At 40.9% G+C, this 21,296-nt stretch overlaps 1 protein-coding gene across 2 annotated transcripts; it reads right to left on the bottom strand.

The window, feature by feature from the left end:
* Positions 1-1,439: 1,439 nt before the first annotated feature.
* Znf367 (zinc finger protein 367) lies at positions 1,440-20,826 on the bottom strand. 2 transcript variants are annotated; one of them, XM_032884815.1, is made up of 5 exons: positions 20,179-20,826; positions 14,105-14,255; positions 12,918-13,037; positions 11,666-11,804; positions 1,440-3,948 (listed from the first exon to the last, which is right to left on the bottom strand). In XM_032884815.1, the coding sequence occupies exons 1-5, from the start codon at positions 20,566-20,568 to the stop codon at positions 3,726-3,728; spliced, it is 1,023 nt and encodes a 340-aa protein (XP_032740706.1). In that variant the 5' UTR covers positions 20,569-20,826; the 3' UTR covers positions 1,440-3,725. The 2 variants fall into 2 exon arrangements, with proteins under 2 accessions (XP_032740706.1, XP_032740707.1); XM_032884816.1 differs by lacking the exon at positions 20,179-20,826 and adding an exon at positions 19,586-19,733.
* Positions 20,827-21,296: the final 470 nt, after the last annotated feature.

Raw genomic sequence — 21,296 nt, 5'->3', positions numbered from 1 at the left:
ATAAATTTTTAAAAATTAAAAAAAAAAAAAAAGACCTGAGATAGGGCTGGCAATAGTTAAACCTCCAAGTTAGCAAAGTAGATAAAAGCCACTTGCTACCAAGCTCAAAGCCCCAAGTTTGATTCTTAGAACCTACATGTTGGAAAGAGAGACCAATTCTAAAAGATATTGTCAGGCTATCCACACCAGCCATAGCACATGCACTCGTGTGTGTGTGCACATGCAAACACCGCATAACAAATGTTTTTCTTTTCTAATTAACTCCACTAATACAATTGAATGAAAAAATAAAGTAAAAAGGACATGAGTGCTCTTAGGTATGATTGTAGATAAAAGGAAGATATAGCCAGAGGCAGAGATACTCGGTAGGGTCCAGAATGAACATGAGCCTGAACCATACCCATGTAAGGAGAGGAAGGGAGAGGGGAAAGCTAGGAGACCAAGAAGCCAAAAGTGGCTATATTATATAGGGAAAAGCAGCTGGGGTAGGAGCAACCCAACTTCTGACTGGAAAGTTCAGTGTAAGGGCAGGATATGCCAGCCAGGAGGACCCTGCAACAGTTAGGAACTGAGGGGTGCTGGGAGAACCTGGTAGCCACTCTGCTTTGATATGTTAATAGGCAACCCAGTTAGCCATTTGTCCTGGCATCAGTATATACATATGTACACATCTATGTACACAGATGCACTCACTCATCCGAGCACAGGTGGAGGCCAGAGGCTGACACCGGATCTTTCCTCAGTCTCTCTCTCCTTCCCCTATTTTGACTGAACCTAGAGCTTGGTTGGCGTTTCAAGTAGGCTGGCTGATAAGCCAGAGAACCCCTGGGATCCACTTGTTTATGTCCCCCAGTACTGGAGTTAGAGGCCTACACTACCTTGCCCCGCTTTTATGTGGGTGCTGGATATCAAAGCCCAGTGCTCATGGTTATGCAGCAAGCACTTGGCCCACTGGGCCATCTCCTCAGTCCCAGCATAATTTTAGCACTGTAATGAATAAAGTAAGGAAATTAACATCCACGATCCAGCCCAGTGTTAACAGGGTAAGCCTTTAAAACCAACATTCAGGAGGCAGAGGCAAGCAGATCTATTTAGTGAATTCTAGGTCAGTCCAGGTTACAAAGTGAGCCCTTGTCTTAAACCATAATTTTAAAGAAACAGTAATTCGTATTATGCTAAAAAAAAAAAAAAAAAAAAAAAAAAGCCTGAGGGTTGTGTACGTGATGTAGTTGCACAGTATGTATGATACTCTGAAGACAACCCAAAACCTCAAAAGAGCTGTCTGAAGGATGCCTGGTTGTGGGTTGTTTCCATTTTTTTTTGACCTACCTACCTACCTACCTACCTACCTACCTACCTAATTAATCATCTATCTATTATGGTTTTTATATTTTTGATAGAGAAACAAATTACAAAAACTGTAAGAATGACCCATGTACTTTATGCTTTAAATTAAAATAAAATTTTATTCAAAGCATCTTTTAAAATTACAGCATGTTTATTAATATGCTGTTAACTCTGCCAAACTACAACTTAGCCATTGAAGCATAAAACACTTCAAAAATCTGAATGTAACCACATTTTTAAAACAAAAAGCAGTCATAACACACCTCAAATTTTAGATGCCAATGTATTTTGTCCAAGTACATAGCTTATATCAAAAAAAAAAAATAACCCTTTAAAACATGGCCAATGTAAGCAGTTGGAATAATTTCTTAAACTGTCCAATCATACAAATAAAAATTCTTGTGAATATTAACTACAATTGTTGACAAAAGTCAATTGAAGAAACAAAGTCCTTACTTTTTGAAGGCCTTAAATCTTATCTGTGAATTGACCAATTGCATTTTTCAATTGTACTGCTGTCCTTAAGGTGAGTTGATCAGATTTAAAATTTCCCAAGACTTCTGAGTGTTGCATTTTGGTTCATACACTCCCATTTCTCTGAGGAAAAATTCTAGAGAAAATGTCGAACGCCAAACCAAGAACATTTAGATGCCATACGTATGGTCTCTTATCGTACTTGTAAGTGCTCCACGTTAAAATTCTACATACCAGATTACAGATAACATTCTTAGACAGACCATTACAAATATAAATTCTCTTATTACAAAAAGCCCCTAAAGGTCTGAAATTGACTGTACAGAGGAATTCCATTTTTAAAGTATGTCCTCGTCATACACATTATTCTAACTACCCCAACTTCAGTTTCACATTGGCGCTTCTCAAGACATTTCTTATCTCCACTCTCCAAGGCTATACAATTTAACTACCTGTGCACTGCAACCGCCGAGATTTTAGCCTACATTCTCAGTAATGTATAATCTAAACTTGTAGGATAGGATGCTACCTCCAAAATAAAAAAAGAAGGCACCGAGGAGCCCATCTTTCCTCTCATTACTTTGAAGTCTCCAATTAAGGAGTCAATAAATCACTATGCTCTGCATATAATTTTATTCACCTTTTAACAAAAGCTCAAGTGATAGATTCCTGACTCCATAAAAGAGGTGGCTGCTCGGCCCCTAGAATTCTATTCATGCCTTAGTACACACGTGTTCAATAACTTCATTTGGAGAAAATGGTTTTGAACCACCAGACAAGACACCTGCAGCTAAAACTATCTCAGAAGCCTGCATATTTGAGTAGCCAATATTCACTCAAGTGTTTAACTGATAGCTAAATTTAGTGAACACAAAATAACTTGGCATGTTATTCTGAAGTGAAGCAGAAAGGTGGCAATATGCACTGAAAATATAAATATGGAGGCTTCCATCCGCTAATAACGCTAAACAAGCAGAACAATTAAAATTTAGTGTTTACTATCAAAAGACCTAAAACATTTCACTAGAAAACAACCCTGCAGATTTCCCTTTTATTAATACAAACACAAGTGCCAATCTCATTACAGGGCCCATAATAGATCTCACTGGTGTACACATATGCACCAGTTGCCAGGTTACATAGACTTTGCAAGATTAATCACTCAGGTCCAGCAGCTGAGCAATGTGCAAAAGTCCCCAGTCAACAAGCTGAGTGACGAGCGCTTTCTAAGCATCAGCATTACAGTGAGTTAAAAAGCCCAGAAAGATGGGATAAGACTCATTTTATACCAATTTTAAAAACTAGTACCCATCTTACCAAGAGCCTCAAATACCTATTTTCTTTCAAGGCCATAACTTATATCATCCTTCCAAATAGTTGGCCTCTCATTTCTCTAGACATATTGGCCATGCTATTTTGCAATTTAAAAATATGTATTTTATACATATGTCTCACACTGCCCTGCTTCAGTGTTTACAGTACTGTCACACACACTAACATACACTGTTAAAAATGATCTTATAAATAATCTATTTCAACTTTCTTTGGCTATTTGTACCAATCTGTCTTTTCACACAAATGTCTTATTCACAAAGTGCTTCCTGTGAGAACTGCTTCCAATGAATGCATTAAACTTGCAAAACCTAGCTTCCCACAACTTGTAGCTTCTACCCTGTAACTGCAGTCCATATTTACAAAATATTTTAAACTTTACATCGAATCCATTTCCATATAAAAAAAAAGTGCAATTCTCTCTCACCCCATCTGAGGCAACAACATTCTTCATAAGTTTCTACAGAATAGCAGCCTATGATAAGCAAATAAGGTGCTTAGCTTATGCCCGAGGGTCTACTTTGTAAGTACGCTGGGCAGTACTTTTGTACAGTGAAGAGTCAGTGTGGGGGCTACTGGCGGAGTGGGGCCCCTGTCAGATTGGCCAGCTCAATGAGTGCCAGGGCCCCATGCAGCCTCTCTCGTTGCTCCTGCAGCCGGCGCTGGGCGCCACTCTTTTCATCGTCCTCCTCATCAGACTGGAGGTACTCCAGAGGGTCTTGCTGCTCCTGATCAGCCTTCTGAACTAGCTTGCCTTTTAGGGTGGGGGTGCGTTGCTCTCTCATCTCCCAGTACCTGTGCAAAAGGCAAACAACACTGTTTATATGGCAGACATCAGACTGCCAAGTATTTTCCTAGTGGGGCTGGAGAGATGGCTCAGAGGTTAAGAGCACTAGCTCCTCTTCCAGAAGACTTGGATTAGGTTCCCAGAACCCACATGGCAGCTCGCAATTGTCTGTACCTCCAGTTCCAGGAGATATGATGCCCTCTTAGGGCCCCCATGAACTCCTGCACACAAATACACTCAGGTACAAACACATAAAATACTTTTTAAAAATCATTCTTAGTTCTCAAAAGATGAAATACAAACAGTAAACAAATTCATACTTTTTATACTGATATCTCATCTTGCCTAAATCAGACCCATTACATATGGATAGGAAGATAAACAGCTCAGCCACTACTGAAATTTTGTGGAGGTTCATCAAAATACTCAAGATGCAGCTGCCATATGACCCAGATATCCCACACCCAAGTCAACAGACTATGGAGATGCTCACACAGTAGTTCAGCATTGTTCACAGCAGCCAAGTCTAGGTGTCTAGGAGCAGATGCTCAAATAAAGAAAATGTGGTGTGTGTGTTTGTGTATGGGTGTGTATACCCACACCCCCACACACACCCCCATACACATGTTGGGACACAGTCAAAGAATAAAGTAGGGTGGGATTTCTGAGTACTTGTGATAAAACTCCAAAAAACAAGTCTTGTGACCTTAGTTTCTTCAAAGACATGGAATTGTTCTTGGATTAAGCTTTTGTGCTCCTCCCAGGTATAGTGGATAGAAGTGAGCTTACTTCAGATTATTCCTTACAACTACTGTTATCTGTTTATATGCTATGAGGCTTGCCCTTGTAAATGTACACTTTACTCTTGTGACTACTCTTAACCCTCAGAGTATAAATTGTTTGACGTTCAAAGCTGGCTATTGCATGAGACAGTTCACTCACTGATTGGCTCCATTCTCCCAGGTCCCGCCAAGTACACTGTGACAACGACCTGGAGTCAGCTAAGAGATTAGAGCGGGAACCACAATTGAGCTTATGCTTTTTTTTTTTTTTTTTTTTAAAAGAAAGAACATGAGTATTAAAATCACAACTGTTAAATTGCTTGCAAGTTGTTTATAATTATGATCACTTGTTTTCAGAGTAGGGCATTTTAGATGAAGTATAGGACAGAGTCTGAAAGAATATTGAAAAGGCATAAAAGAAGGGAAAAAGATCCCATTTAATTTTGGGTCACTTGGGTATTAATTTGGATTGTTATCAAAACACTTAAGGAGGATATTAATCATGAAGAAGAGATGGTAATCCTTGCATAAATATAAACTGAATGATCAAACCTTAAAATGGGTAAAAATGGCAAAAAGGGATTTTCCTCATTCAGGCAAAACTGAAAGTAAAAACAGACCCAATAACTATGCTGGCGATGTCTTACACCCCCCCCCCCTTACTAAAGCCTCCTTCAGATGCGTATCATCCATAGCCTGAAAATGACCCAACTTTATAACCTAGGCAAGCTAGGATAAAGTGAAGAAATGAAATTCATTTACCAATACCTCCCCAAGCCCCGTGGGCTATTTGGTATATTCCCAATGCACTATTTATAACCCTAGAAGGAAAGTCAGTGTTGGCTAGTTCCCATATATTATCTCAAGAGGCAAGAAAAGAACAAGCTATTTGAATTCAGACTAAAAAAGGCAATTGTGTATCGTGTGGATCCTTGACTGCCTGTAAACTTATTTTCCCCACAAAATTGTCTCCTACAGGATTATAGCACAAGAGGATGAACCGTTGGAATAGATTTATGTATACATAAGAGCCATCAAATACTAACTGCTTACTTTCCTCTTCTTGTTCAATTAGTAAATCAGGGGAGGAGCCAATGCCAACAATTATATTAATTTGATCCTTACATTATATTACCTTCAACCATCAGTTTTTAAAAGCATTACAGAAGTTTTTGGATTTTTGTTTTGTTGTTGATGTTTTCAAGACAGGATTTCTCTGTGTAGCTCTGGCTATCCAGGCACTAGCTCTGTAGAACAGACTGGCTACAAACTTGGGAGATCTGTCTGCTTCTGCCTTTTGAGTACTGGGATTGAAGGCATGCATCACCCCAGCATATTACTATGGCAGTACAGGAAGTCATGATCCAGCTGGCAATCCATGGGACTTTTCTCATGTGAACTTAACTTGTGATTATAATCTGTCCAACTTCTTCCGTTCCATAGGTAGATGCTTACTGTATTGATGGTTCATCTAAGTGTATAGGAGGGATTGATGGTCCAGATTGTCATTAATCTAGTAATACTTCCTTTTCTTCAGCCCAAGAGGTAGAACTGGCTGTTTTAATTCATATAATCTTTGTAAAATAACTTTTATTCTCTGGATAGTTGTCATCTCTGAGGCTCACTGCCTCAGTCTGCTAATCTAGGCCTAGTCCTGGAAGCTTCTAGCCTCCACACAATCTCATCCATGCCTAGAATGCTTTTAGATTCTGAGACTTGCTGATGAATAAGTTCATTGCTTTCTAGCTTTTTCTGAACCCTGACTGGATGGTTCAACTCAAGCTGTTCTGGCCTAAACTCCTCTCCACACTGACTGATTCGATCTGGTTTCTTTCTCTTCATCTCTCCTGAATTTCTCTGCTTGGCCTCAAAATAACTCTAGCAATCTGTTCTAATCTTTTAGCTCCTTCTCATTCTGTGGCTCATTCTGTCTTTGCCTGTGTCTAGCTCTATCTCTCTTCAACCTGTTTCTGTAACTCTCCCAGTAAAACTGCCTCCTCCCTCTCTGCACTGCTCCTGAAAGTAGCTTCCCTTTCCCCCTCTTTTCTAGTGAGAGTTGGGTATATTTTATTCTGTCAAATCTTTCTCTGATTTGCTACTCTGTCTGCCTGCCATTCAAGTAGACATCACTTTTAAACTACCATCTTCTACAAACTAACTTTACTACCTTCATTGTTTGAGATTAAAGGTATGTGCTAAGGCTGAGACACACAACTAGAAACAGCTTTTCAGTAAATAATATAATCTTAGCGTTGACAGTGTATGGTGGTTTGAATATGCTTGGCCCATGGGAAGTGTTATTTTGAGGTGTGGCCGTGGGAGAAGAAGTGTATCACTGTGGAGGTACACTTTGAGATCCTATACTCAAGCTCCACCCAGTATGAAGAAAGCTTCTTCCTAGCTGTCTGCTGAGGGAGGCTTCTCAGGGCTGCCTGTGGATCAAGACGTAGAACTCTTGGTTCCTTCTCCAGCACCATGTCTGCATGGATGCTGCTATGGTTCCTGCCATGATGATAATTGATTGAGCCTCTGAAACCATAAGGTAGCCCCTAATTAAGTGTTGTCCTTTATAGAGTTGCCTTGGTCATGGTGTCTGTTCACAGCAATAAAAACCCAAACTAAGATGCAATGAGATCAAATATCTTGTAACTCTTAAATATCATTTCAGATTCTGCTTATGTTGGATTATTTCCAGCAATAGACTCATTTTCATGCATATTCAAGAAATAAGCAAGCTGATGTATTAACAACCTGCCCTATTTCTACTTCTCCATAAGAAAATTGGGAAGAGGTTTCCATCTGTCATTGCAGATGGACCCGCTAAAACTGTACATTCTTTGGTTCCTCCTGTCCTAGGCCATCAAGGATGGTGGAGGGCAAGGAGACAGTGAAAGTCACTAGAAAGATAGCAAACCTCCAGCTAAAAGGCAAAAAGAGATATAGACCATGTCATAAGTCATGTCCACCAATCTAGGATAAGATAAGGCCCTATGCACCAAGGGAGAAGAAAACACACAGAGCCCTATGCTACCTGAGAATCTCTTCCCCGCAACACTAGTGACTTTGGCCTATGCATCTTTGATGAGTGTCATGTATTATATGTTCCTCATCCTCCTTGCCCTTCAACTTATAGATTGTATGTGACTGGACGTTGGGACTGTAATAGACTTACACATTCATCTGAAAAGGGGACCACATTTAATTTTTCCCCGAACTTGAATAATTTCCCATTTGCAAAGGACATCATATTTATGTTCCTATGAAAGGGCAAATATGGGCTTTCATTCTACAAGAGAACAAAACAACTACTCATATCAGTTTCTTTTCAAGCTAGTCTCTAGATTTTTCTGATCAATATAGTAATACAATCAATAGTATTTAACATAGTTTTGATCCCTATTCTTGGGGGCAGAGTATTAGACACAATTCTTTTACTATCTAAAATTATTCATTATGTTTATAACTCATTTAAAGGATATTCATGCATCAAATGACAATCTATCCACAACCTCTCAAAATGCACTACTCTGGATATCCTTCGTTCAAGAAATTCATAACATGGTCCCAGAATGAAGTCATGTGAGATTTCTGAGTGCTTGTGAGAAAATGCCAAGAAACCAAGACAATTGTTTGTTTTTGGAGACAAGGTTTCTCTGTGTAACACTGGCTATCCTGGAACTCTTTTCAAAGACCTGGTTGGCCATGAACTCACAGAAATTCACCTGCCTCTGCCTTGAGTGCTGGGATTAAAGGTCTGTGCTACCACCACCTAGTAAGGGTTGTGATCTTAGCTTTAAAACTTTGTGCACCTTCCAGTGTAGTGGACAGGAGTGAGTTTACTTCGGATTATTCATTACAACTAGTTATTCTTTTGTTTGTATTGCCCTTGTGATTGTACACTTTACTTAAGTTACTCCTCTTAATCCTCACAGTATAAACTGTCTGATACTCTGAATGAAGTTGGCTATTGCATGAGACTTCAGTCTGCTTCATTTATTGGCTCCATTCTCCCAGGTCCCGTCACAGTAAACAATACATAGTGGATTTTATTCAGCCATAAAGAACAAAGTTGTGTAGACACAAAAAAACAAATATCACATTTTCTCTCATTTGAGGATTTCAGTCTTTATATAGCCTCATTAAATCATTTATATGTCATGAAAGTAGAAATAAGACTGAGGGTTGAGGAGGAAAGAAGAACACAGGGATTGTTCTGATAAAGGACTTAATAGATTTGAATGTATTTTATGAAACCCATTACAATGACTATATATTAATAAAAATGAAATTTTGTTAAAGTGGTTCTTTAGTAAGTATTTTTTTATGACTATTCAGAGTTCATACATGGGAATCTTATTTATACAGAGAACTTAAGACTGGGGAGTAAAGATTCCTGTTTATACAGAGAACTTAAGACTGGGGAGTAAAGATTCCTGTTTATACAGAGAACTTAAGACTGGGGAGTAAAGATTCCTGTTCATGTGTCTATAATCAGATATTTGCTGTTTTAGACCTCCCACTGCATTCTAGAATCATGTTTGCCATTATACTATATGCTGTCCTGGGTATGTAGCTCAGAGGTAGAACATCTGTGTAACATGTATCAAGGCCTTGAGTTCAACTCCCAACACCAGAAACAAATAAACAAAAGACCCCTACCTTTATTTATAACGATATTATTATGTATGAGTGAACCTTAGGAACCTATCTTATCTTTTGAACCAGTAGCTAAGCACCTACCTAACACATATGAGGCCCTCAGCATCAGGAGCTTCAGAACCATACAGGGGAAAAACTTTTTATTTAACAAAATAATGGTTTTTTTTTTTTTTTTTTTTTGGTTTCTTTTTTTCGGAGCTGGGACCGAACCCAGGGCCTTGGGCTTCCTAGGCAAGGCCTCTACCACTGAGCTAAATCCCCAACCCCGGTTTTTTGGTTTTTTGAAGACAGGATTTCTCTGTGTAGACACCACTGCCCAGCTTTATTTTTATTTGGGGGGGAGGATGTTTTGGGGGGAAATGGTAACTTTCGACAGAATTAAACATTAAACCTATGAAATAAGACCAATAGCCAGTTATGGAGGCAGGCAGGTCTCCAAGTTGAGACCAGCCTGGTCTACAGAGTGAGCTCAAAACAGGCAGGCTAAAAACAAAAACAAAAGAAAAAAGAAATATGACCAAAAAAGAAATGTCAATAATATACTTTATCCAAAAATTTTAACATTAGTTTTAATTCTAGTTTAGTCTTATTGTAGCCACTTGATAAGTCACAAGAGAAAATGTAAATAAATGTTCACTCACTTGGTGTCTAAAGTACATATTTAAATGATAAGTGACCATACACAAGTGCCAATATAAAGCCCTGTATACTAATGCTATATTTAAAATACCAAAAACTCAAAGATCTATCAAAAGGTGACTGACTAAACAAGCTGATGTAGAGGTACACAATAAAAGGAATGGACTATTGGAACACTCAATAAGCATGAGCCTCAAATGATGGTGCTGAGTTAAAGCAGCCATCTGCTTTAACTGATTCATTTAACTAGTTCTATGAAGCCCTAGAAAGTACAAACTAGTGTTCTGTCCCAGAAGATCAGTGCTAGCTGGAAGCAGTGCAGTTAAGAGTTGCTATAGGAAGCTGGAGAGATGGCTCAATAGTTAAGAGCATTGACTGCTATTCCAGAGGTCCTGAGTTCAAATCCCAGTACCCACATAGTGGCTCACAACCATCTGTAATGAGATCCAACGCCCTCTTCCAATGCGTCTGAACAGTGTACTCATATACATGAAATAAATAAATAAATCTTTAAAAACAAAAAAAAGAGTTGCTATAGAGGAGCTATGGAGGAACTTGGATATGACAGATACATCCATTACATTGACTATGGTGGTTCCACGGTGTAGACAAAATGTCACATGTATCAAATTGTACACTTTAATACAATGTATCATATATCAATTATACTCAACAAAGTTTTTTAATCTTTGTTAAGGGATTAAAGGTACATGCCTTTAATCCCTGCAGATCAGAGGCAGAGACAGATGAATCTGTGAGTTCCAGGGCAGCCTACTCTACATAGCAAGTTCCAGACCTGCCAGGACTACACTGTGAGACCCTGTTTACAAATAAATAAAACACAACTATATCATTTTAGGAAGTCTATCTCAGCACACTAGGTGGTGAGTACAGTACATAAGCAGCATTAAAAGAACCGCTAGTTCAACTTGAGGACTAAAACAAGAGAATCTTGACAGGGCACTGGGGCTCTGAGTACTACAGCAAAGGTTTGGGTTCCACACTCAGGATGATACAAGCCTCCATCTATGAACTGGGTCTCAGACTATTTGTTCTAAGAGTTCCCAGGTCAAGTAAGGTCAAGTAAGCCTTTCCTGAAATGATATTTAACCTGAGTAAGACAAAAAGATGAGCAGAATGGCTAAAGGAAGAGGTGAGGCCTCCAGCCAAGAACAGAGGAGCCTGAAACAACAGTGATATGGTCATCAATAAGCACCTGCCCACTGTGGCATAGCTAGCAGGAAGAACTGCAGCAGCACAATAAGGACCTAAAACCCTTTAGTGATGTTAACAAAAAGTTTTCAAGTGAAATATTCTCAGGGAAAGATTTTTATGCTGACCTCCTTGTTGCCATGACTTGCAGATTCATGAGTGTTCCATATTTTTCAACAGTGAAACAAAAAGGAAAAAAAAAAAAAAAAAAAAAAAAAAAAAGAAATACACTGTGCTTCGGGCACACAAACTATTATTTCTGTCACACACAGATCCCAAACACTCATTAACATCTCTATAGGAAATTAAGGATTATTCTGAACTATTTTATAAAACATACATAAGTAATTTATTTAAAATGAAAGAATTCTCAAACTCTAACATAAACCCAAGCCCTAAGACATCTTCTGGGAGACCACACACACAGCCTTACTTTGCCAGCCACTCGGCAGCAGCTTTGTTGTCCGTAGACTGGTGTTTGCTGAGTGTGTCTGTTGGCTCTTCTCTCTTCAGCCGGGCATAAGGGTGCTTTGGACAATGGCGGTTTGCATGAGTGAATCTGCTTAGGCAGCCTTTAAAACACAGAATGTGGACATTCAGACATACGCAATATGTCCAGCTTCGATATATACAAAGGAAGGCAGAGAGATGCTGAATTCTCTAACCAAACAAGCTTCTATAGTCACAGTCATGGAATCCAAGGCCCTCTCTAACTATGGTACACATATATACATGCAAATAATAGACTCATAAGATAAAATTTAAATATTAACAAAACAAGGGTTTTCTAATGAGTCAGGCACGGTGTTACACACTTTTGATTCTAGCACTCAGGAGTCAGAAGCAGGTGGATTTCTTTGAGTTTGAAGCCAGCCTGGTTTAACTAGGGAGTTCCAGGCCATGCAATACTACACAGTGAGACCCTGTTTCATAAAGAAACAAAACAGTTTCCTCTCATATGTGGAAACTGAAAAGAAATCAAGAAAGGGAGCAGGACTATACTGAAATCCAACTACCCTTTTAAGAGGGCCAGTAAGATGGCTCATGGAGTAAAGGTGTTGCCACCAAGCCTGATAACCTAAGTTTGATCCCTAGAATGTGAGTGATCCTCTTATTGCCACACAAATAGATGGATGTTAAAAAAAGGTCCCTTTAAGAAAAGATACACTTACTTACTCTAAATAGTTTATCAACCAAAATAAAAGCCTACTTCAAAGGCTACATTTGTTATGAATTTTTCTACTTCTTAAAACTTGGGTATGGGTCTGGAGAGATGGCTCAGTGGTTAAGAGCCCCGACTGCTCTTCCAGAGGTCCTGAATTCGATTCCCAGCAACCACATGGTGGCTCACAACCATCTGTAATGAGATCTGATGTCCTCTTCTGGTGTATCTGAAGACAGCTACATTGTACTTATATATAATAAATGAATAAATCTAAAAGCAAAAACAAAAACAAACTTGGGTATGTAGTTCAATGAGAGTACCTGCCTAGCATGTGCAAAGGCATGGGCTCAATCCATAGCTTGGGGATGGGGAGCTTATGATGTTTTATAAAAGCTTATCAAAAATCTTCTCTTCTCAAAAATTCTAAGTAAAACTACCAGCTGATTACTAATAATCTAAGTAAAACTTACTCTAACCACTAGCTGGTTACTATTCCTAAAATATCACTTCAACACCATACCATTTTCTGAACAGACAAAAGGCTTCTCTCCGGTATGAAGACGTTGGTGGGTTTTGAGCTGTCCACTTTGAACAAAGGCTTTTCCACAGTCTGGATAGTCACACAGATAAGGTCTCTCACCTAAGAAGACAGACATTATCATCAGACATGAGGGAGCAAGAAGAAGGGGAAGGAGGAAAGTCCTCCTCACATGGATCAGAACTCCAGTGAGAAATGATATTTATCACAGTGCACACAGGCAGGAAGCACTGGAGCACCTGTCTCTAACTTCTGCTTTCTGTGGCTATTTCCTTGGGCTCATTCAACCATAGGAGATACTCCAATAACCTGCTAGCTGACCTCTAGCATCCCTCTTACACTGTATCTCAAGATGGAGGCACCAGCACAGAACTCTGCTTTTGTAGTACTAGTAATTCCTCAAACCATCCCAAACCTCCCTGAGCTCCTTAGACTGCTAAAAAACTTGCCTGATAATTCTTCTCAAAATGCAATGTCACCTAATTCATTATCTGGAAAAGGTCCTTAGTTTCCTCCAGAAGGGATATTCCAGCCAGGAGGTAATGCCTCTTTGTCTGTCTTATCCTTAAGAACACACCTTCCCTGCCCATTCAAATCCTGAGTCTGCAGGCTTTCAGCTGCACTTGGTGTTTTCCGGTTAAGTGTCCTGTGGTGATCATGTGCCATAGGAGTCTCCTGCAGAAATTCTCCTACTTTCTGTTTCATTTAAATTTCTACGTATGGCATAGTGCTAACCTAGATAAGGCACTCAAAAATTTCAATCATAATTAGTGTATTATTTATTGCTTGCTGATTTACTATAAGGCTCCTCCCTCCTGGGGTCAACATTATAGAAAGAATATGCGCCTTCTACAAAGTCTTTTCCTTTTTATACAGATTGCAAGGACTTCTATATACAACATGTAAGTGTTAGAGGAAACAAACAGAATTCAGGTAGGTAGAGGTGGAATAAAAACACAACTGACAATGTTCAATTTTAAACCTAAACCCACCATTCCCCACCAAAAAGCAACTGAGTAACAGTGGTTGATTTTTAAAACTTCAAAGTAATAGTGGCAATATATAAGAAAATATAAGTCAACTTTAACCTAATTAAATAATATTAATTAACAACTTAAGTACCAAATCAAGTATCACTTCTAGCCATTTCTACAATGTTGTCACCTTACCTGTATGAGTCCTTTTGTGAGCCTGGAGTGATTTCTCCCTGGGAAATACCCTGTTACAGATGTTACAGCGAATCCTGCTAGATGAATGCTCTCCTTCATTTATTAAATCCCGAACAGTGTCTGCTCTGGGCCTTCCACGTCGGATTCCATCCTGTTAACATAGTTTATAAACTTCAATATAATTTTCTGGGATCGTTAAAGCAGCATAAGATACAAACTGAGTAGCATCAGCAAGAACTGTAGAGTAAGTGGCTCTAACAGCCCACACCTCGCTACAGATTACAGAAAACTACTAAAATCAGCAGTCTCAGCAACTCCCAAAATACTAAATCAGCAAACACCTCCAAAGCACTTTCATTTGCCCTTTATTCCTTTACCCAGTAGCAAACCTTCAAAAGGTCTGTCCTTAGTGTGTGACTTTGTTCCCACTTGCAGAGAGCAAACAGAACCTACTCTGAAAAACTATCTGCTATGACCTGGATGGGCCACTTGGTAGACCGACACAGGCACTCATCTTTATCTCATTTAATCTAGACATCTCTCAGGCCAAAGACTAACTGTTAAGAGGGCATTGTTCACAAACAACTTGCTGCTCTTGGGACCAAAAACTTGGGTTCGCCCAAAGCAAGCAGACCCAGGAAAGACTGTGGGAAAATCAGGGAGAAGACTTCACAGAAAATCAAACATACGCTCAGAAATTCCTGAACCCAGTCAGAAGCTCTACCCAAAGAAAGTGAAGGCTATAGCAGAGATGTAAACCTGGGTAAGGAAAACAAAGTGTGTGTCCTGTCTGTGCCCCCAGCTCCTGCCCTAATGGGGCACTTGCCTATGCCCAGTGGCCTTGAGCTTGATCTCAATATTCTACACTAAAAAGGGATATCCTAAGAGGAGAAAGATGGAGCTACATAGAAGTAGTTTTAATAGGCTTACCTACTGAAGCAAAGGTAATTCAAAATAAATTCTTATAAGTTTAAAAGACAAATTAAAAAGTTCAGGGTACACTTCAAAATATTAATTTAATGTCACATAAATTAAAAAAAAATGAGAAGGCCACATGTAGTAGTACAAGCCTTTGATGCTAGTACTTGGGAGGCAAAGGTAGGTGGATTTCTTTGAGTTCCAGGTCTTCACAGCAGAGACCTTGTCTTTAAAACAAACAAACAAAAAACAAGAAGCTATTATGACATATACCTGTAAATCCCTGCTCTGAGGAGCTGAGGCAGGATGACTGCAAGTGAGTCTGAGGCCTGCCTGGACTACAAAGCCAATCTGAGGACAGTCTGGCCTACACAGTGAAACTACCTCAAAAAACAAACACACACAAAACCCAAGACAACTTGAATAGTTAATAGCATACCAACATGGTCACAAATGTATTACAGTTATTTAACATGCAAGCAAACGGTAAACAGAGTATTGTTCATGGGAAGCTTGCACTATTGTCTCTAATCTACAGCAAACATGGTTTTTAAAAATTCCTTTTATTTCCCAGGTAAGTTGTCACATACATGGGTTACATGAAAAACGAACAATGCTACAAGTGTCATGCACAGCTAAGAGATGTCACTGTTCTCCATGTAAAAACCTATAGGTTTCCAAAGCTTAAATCTTAGCCTCATACTTAAAATGTTAAGCTCTAACCAAATTTCCTTCAGTCAAAATTTTCACTTTGAAAGAAGTTCACGCCAGGTATGGTGGTGCACACCTTTAACTCCAGTGCTGTGGATCTGTGAATTTAAAGTCAGCCTGGTCTAAAGAGCAAGTTCCAGGACATCCAGGGCTACACAAAGAAACCCTGTCTCAAGAAAAGGAAAAAAAAAAAAAAAAAAAAAAAAAAAAAACAAAAAAAAAAAAAAAAAAAAAAAAAAGAAAAAAATTAAATCACCTATTTATTTTGCTAAATTGTATATAAATACAAATTGTGTGTATGTTATTTATATGCATAAAATAAATGCATTCTTTTAATTAAGGAAATAAAATTGGAAATAAATCTAATGTTCCAAATAAATGAGCTGTATCTACTAGCTACACATATCTGTGTACATGCCTGTGTGTGTACATCTGGAAGCCAGAGATCAATGTCAGGTATCTCCCCACCACCACCATATTTTTTGAGACAGGGTCTCTCACTGAACCCAAAGCTCACCACTTCTACAAGGCTGGCTGGTCAGAGGCCTTGAGATCTTCCTGTCTTTCTATACCCTCATTCCTTCTATCACTGTGTTTATGGATGTGCTTCAGATGGCTTTTATGTTGATGCTGGATGCTAAGGCTCTAAACACAGGCCTTTATGCTTATGCAGCAACATTTTGCACCCTGAGCCATCTCACCAGCCCCAACCATATATATTAAAATAACCAATATTACTTGAATAGGCCATTTTCATCTTGATTTTAACAATAAGAAAACCATGTCTCTAGGCATGTTTAGCAGCAGTCAATTAACAGTATCTGTAGACTGAAGGGCAAATCTTGTTAAGACTATTGACTCAAAGAAAAACAATGTCAACATGAAATTTTGGATAACATCACTAAAAATTTTGCATACATAATCTCCCAACCTTTAGAAAGTATTTATAATTATATGAAGATAGAAGACATAAAAAGTCCTTGAATGTTTTTGACAAGTTCAAATAAAAGACCTGACTTAACATTTCTATTGTGTAATAAGACACCATAAACCATAGAAGCAAGCCAGTAAGCAGCACTCCTCACAGCCTCTGCATCAGCTCTTGCCCTCCAGGTTCCTGTCCTGCCTTCCCTCAGTGATGGGCGTATGACCTTAGTAGTTCCTTCCAAGTTGCTTTTGGTCATGGTGTTTTATCACAGCTATAGAAACCTATCTAAGATAAAGCATAGTAAATCAGGAAGAAAAATCAGCAGCAGCAGCAGCAGCAGCAGCAGCAGCAGCAGATCTTTTTGTGAGCAGAAATGTTTGTGAGCCTTACATTTGGGGCTGGATCCAAACTCCCTATGCTGCTCAGATCTGCTTACTTCCCACCTGATCTGTATTCACAACTTTCCAAGTCTCTACTTCAATACTCAATATCAAGTTTTGTGCCCTTATGTAAAGCATCTCAATTTACATAGATAAGTTATAAATAAGTTATGTATGCTTATATCAACTTAATATTTTAAAAATTAATCCCTAAAAGTCCATTTACATGTGTACATATGGGAACAAAATGTAGAGTGAAAACAAGCATTCTGCTGGTGTCAGAAGTTCTGCTATCTATCATGTGACCTTTATCTACGGAATGCTTTTTCTCATTCTCAGCAGGTAAGTATTAGATGAATTTAAAAAAAATTCAGTGTTCAACAGATAGCCTGGTATTTACTCTTAACATTACAAAGTGCCCACTCCATGCCAGGTAATAAATGGTAGCTACTATGCTAACAGAATAAGTGTTTCTATGATGATCAAAAATCACTATATACAATCAACTGTGTGAAAGACTACATGCAATATAGATGTTTAGATATAAAAGTGGATACAGGTCAGGCAGGGTCAAGGCTCAGTGCCCTACAGCATCCATCATGAATGCAGTCTGAACAGGGAGTATAGGGGCACAGACTGGGATACAGTGCCCTGGAAAACTGTTCTTGGTCTCCTAGAATTCAACCACAGAAGATAATGTTATAGATAAATAATGCTAAGTGATCTTGAAATGAGGGTCCAAAACATGCTAGCAGGTGATAAGATGTTCTTTACTCTCTCAGAAGAGTCAGTCTAGGGTACAGACAAACAAAAAAGCAACAGAAAGCTGGCATAGGGTGTGTACAACTCAGATGTTAACACCTCCTCTGGGAGTCATAGCAACAAACAGAAATAAACGCTGCTCTCACTCACAGCTGTTAGTGCCTTGGAGTGACATAATGAAGGGTAATGGGAGCACTCCTAACACTGGGTACACTACACACTCATCTCCATCTTCCTGGAAAGTGAGCAGACTCAGCCAAGCATCATGACTTTACTCAAAGCCTGGAGAAGTAGATCACCACCATAAGAACTTTAGAGCCATAACAACATAGGGGGCTTGACTCCCTCTCCCTCTTTAAACCAACAACATCTTGACCATAAATAAATAAGGCCATTTTCTCAAATAAAGCCATAGTCCAATATTTTCTCTCTTAAATTTAGAATCCTAAATGAATTTCTGGAGCTGCACTTCAATCGCTTCACTAATTAAAAAAAGAACTAAACTCTGTTATCAAATCAATTCTGAAAATTAAAAGTGTTTTGTGAGAAGGGGAAAATATACACATACATCAGCCCTTTCATTTCCACATTAATTCTGGTATATTTCCCTCTGAAAGAGGTGAAGATGTAGAAATAAAACTCAAACTTATGCACTGTGAGACTATTTACAACTATGTAAAGATAAGTCTGATTCAAGCCAAAAAGCACACACCTATAATTTCATCTATTTACTACAACTCTCAGCAGCTTGGGACCAGAGGCAGGAGGATCTCTGAGATCGAAGTCAGCTTGGTCTACAGAGTTCCAAGACAGTGGAGGCTACACAGAGAAACCCTGTCTGGACAAACAAATAAAGGTCAACCTATGGAGCCAAGACCCCTGTGGGGGTCAAATGACTCTTTCACAGGGATCACCTAAGATCATTGGGAAACACAAATATTTACATTACAATTCATAACTGTAGCAAATTTATAGCTATGACATAGCAGTGGAAATAACTTTATGGTTGGGGTCACCACAACTGGAGCTGTATAAAAGAGATGCACCATTAGGAAAGTTGAGAACCACTGATTTACAACAACTTTTCTTCTTTTTTTGGATAATCCAAAAATCAAACTGAGTTAAAAACTAAGATTAAATCATGGGAGAAGAGGGCAGAGAGATGGCTCAATGGTTAAGAGCACTTGTTGCTCTCTCTTCCAAAGTACCTGAGCTAGATTCCCAACACCCTCAAGGTGGTTCATAAAACTGACTTCAGTTTCAGGCATACACATGCGCAGACACATAAATTAACTACAACTTAAAAAAGTCACAAATACAAAAATCTCCCATGGTATTTTTGCATGCACTTTACAGCACTTAACTGTACAATGCATTTTCTAAGGACTAAAGTATTAAATTAATAAAGATACCTAAAGTACTTAAGATGACATGTTAGGAGGGGCTACCTAATGCCAGCAAAATAGCTGTTCTTACACCAACATAGGTACTACTACCAACATCTCTACTTTTCTTTCAAATATGCACTGTGGTGCAAGTTTCAACTTTACTGCTCTATACCACTAGTTAAGTATTTACTTCCTCACCCGAAACAGTTTCAACATTCTGGCTACTGCCCATAACGTCACCAAACTTGCTACAATTCATAAACCAAGTATCCCTTAACCTGCCGGGCAATTTGCTCGCTACACCTGTAGCAAATTATGTTATTCAGGCATTCAAGCAACAACAGAAAACTGCGTATCGATCTTGCAATAACATTTATTCGACACGCAGATTTACCGATACATTCTTGAACGCTGATGAATGTAAAGTATCCCGGGTCCTTCCGGGCACAGTTACCATGTACCAACAACACCGCCACTAGCTAGCTATGCGGTCTTCACCAAGACGCTTTAACAAACCCAACCCTCAGCTGCTCCGGATGTAAAGTATATATATAGCAGGACCTGGTGTCGCTAGCCTTGAATTCCAGCACTCGGAAGGTGGAACTCTCATAAGTCCCAGGCCAGCCAGGGATACCCAGCCCACACCCCAATGTAGGCTGGAGCCAAATGCTCACATCCTTTCTTTCCACATCTAAGAAGGCCGAAGATGCGAGGTTAAAAGCACAGCAGTGCAGGAAATCTTGACACTGCGAGCCTCCCCCTCATCACCCCGCTGCACCTGCTGCCCTCAGACCAGCCTTCGCGCCGCACCCGTCACGTGACAGCCTAGCCCCAAAGGTCCGGTTTTGGCGCGCGGCAGTGACGTCAGCGTCCTGTCAGCCACCGCCCCCGCCGCCCCGATTTTCCTCCCCGGCCCCGCCCCGCTGCCAAGCCGCGCCGTTAACGGGCCCCAGGCGGCCCCGCGCCTCGGCCGCCCGAGCCACTCACCTTGAGGTGGCCGCTGTCTGGGCTGCTCGCCTCCTCCTCGTCCTCCCCGCCCGACACGGCGGCCACGGAGGCGGAGGAAGGCGGCGCACCCCGCAGCGTCGGGAGCTCAGTCGCCGCGGGCAGTCCGGCCGAAACGACGCCGCCCGCCGCCCCCGGGCTGAGCGTCACGTTATGCGCGTTCTCACCCCAGCGCCACGGGTACACCATGAAGTCGCTGAAGCCGGGGCTAGTGGGGACGAGCGGCGGCGGCGGCTCGGGCTCTCCCACGCTGCTGCACGGAGGCGTTGCCGGCGTGGTCCTGATGACCGATACCAGTACGCGCTTCGGAGAGTCGTGGCAGAAGATGACCGGCGGCGGCTCCGCCATGGGTGCCGGGGCGCCGCGGATCATGCTGGCTCGTCTGCAGCCCTCGCGCTCTCGTCCCGAGCTTGCCTTGCTCGCCCGCGCTGCTACGTCTCGGCGCCTCACAGCCGCCGGCTCATGGCAGGCGGCTCCGGACGATCAGGCTGCAGCAGCGTTGCTGACAGGAAAACGGGATGCGAGGCGCCGAGTCCCCGAGAATAACAACCTGCCGCCGCGATCCCTGCTTCGGCTTTTCCCGCGTTACATTTCGCGCCTGGGCGGAACCAGTCACCGCGAGGACCCTGCGGCTGGCCACCGCGACGAGTGACAGGTCGCGAGGGCCAATAGCCGGGTCCAGGCTGTGTTCCGTCCGGAGGGGGCGGAACCAATTCGAGCGCGGGTCCTTACTGCCACGTCATTGGCCGCCGCTCTCATACTTTTTTGTCTTGAGGGCCAACTGCGTTCGAAAGTCTGTAGGAGCGCGCGTCTGGTCTTGACACACCCGTCAGGAGCCCCACCCTGGCCCAATGATTTCTGCAAAGGTGGGGGGAGGGAAGGAGGCTGTTGATTGGAGGAACTGAGGAAAGGGGGCGTGGTAGCTGGTGGTGGGCGGGACGTTCATACTCTGTCCCGCCCCCACATCTAATGGGGGCGAAAAGAGGGCAGGAATCTGCGAATTGGAGAAGTTGCGGGGAGGGTTGTAGTGGTCACTGCTGGGCTAGAGGGCCTTCTCCATCGCCCCACCCAACCCACCCTGCTCCCGCCTGTGGCTGTGG

The sequence above is a fragment of the Rattus rattus genome, chromosome 14 (assembly GCF_011064425.1).
Source record: "Rattus rattus isolate New Zealand chromosome 14, Rrattus_CSIRO_v1, whole genome shotgun sequence".
Lineage (NCBI taxonomy): Eukaryota > Metazoa > Chordata > Mammalia > Rodentia > Muridae > Rattus > Rattus rattus.
The sequence above is the reverse complement of the archived record's forward strand: the minus strand, read 5'-3'. Positions and strand labels throughout refer to the sequence as shown.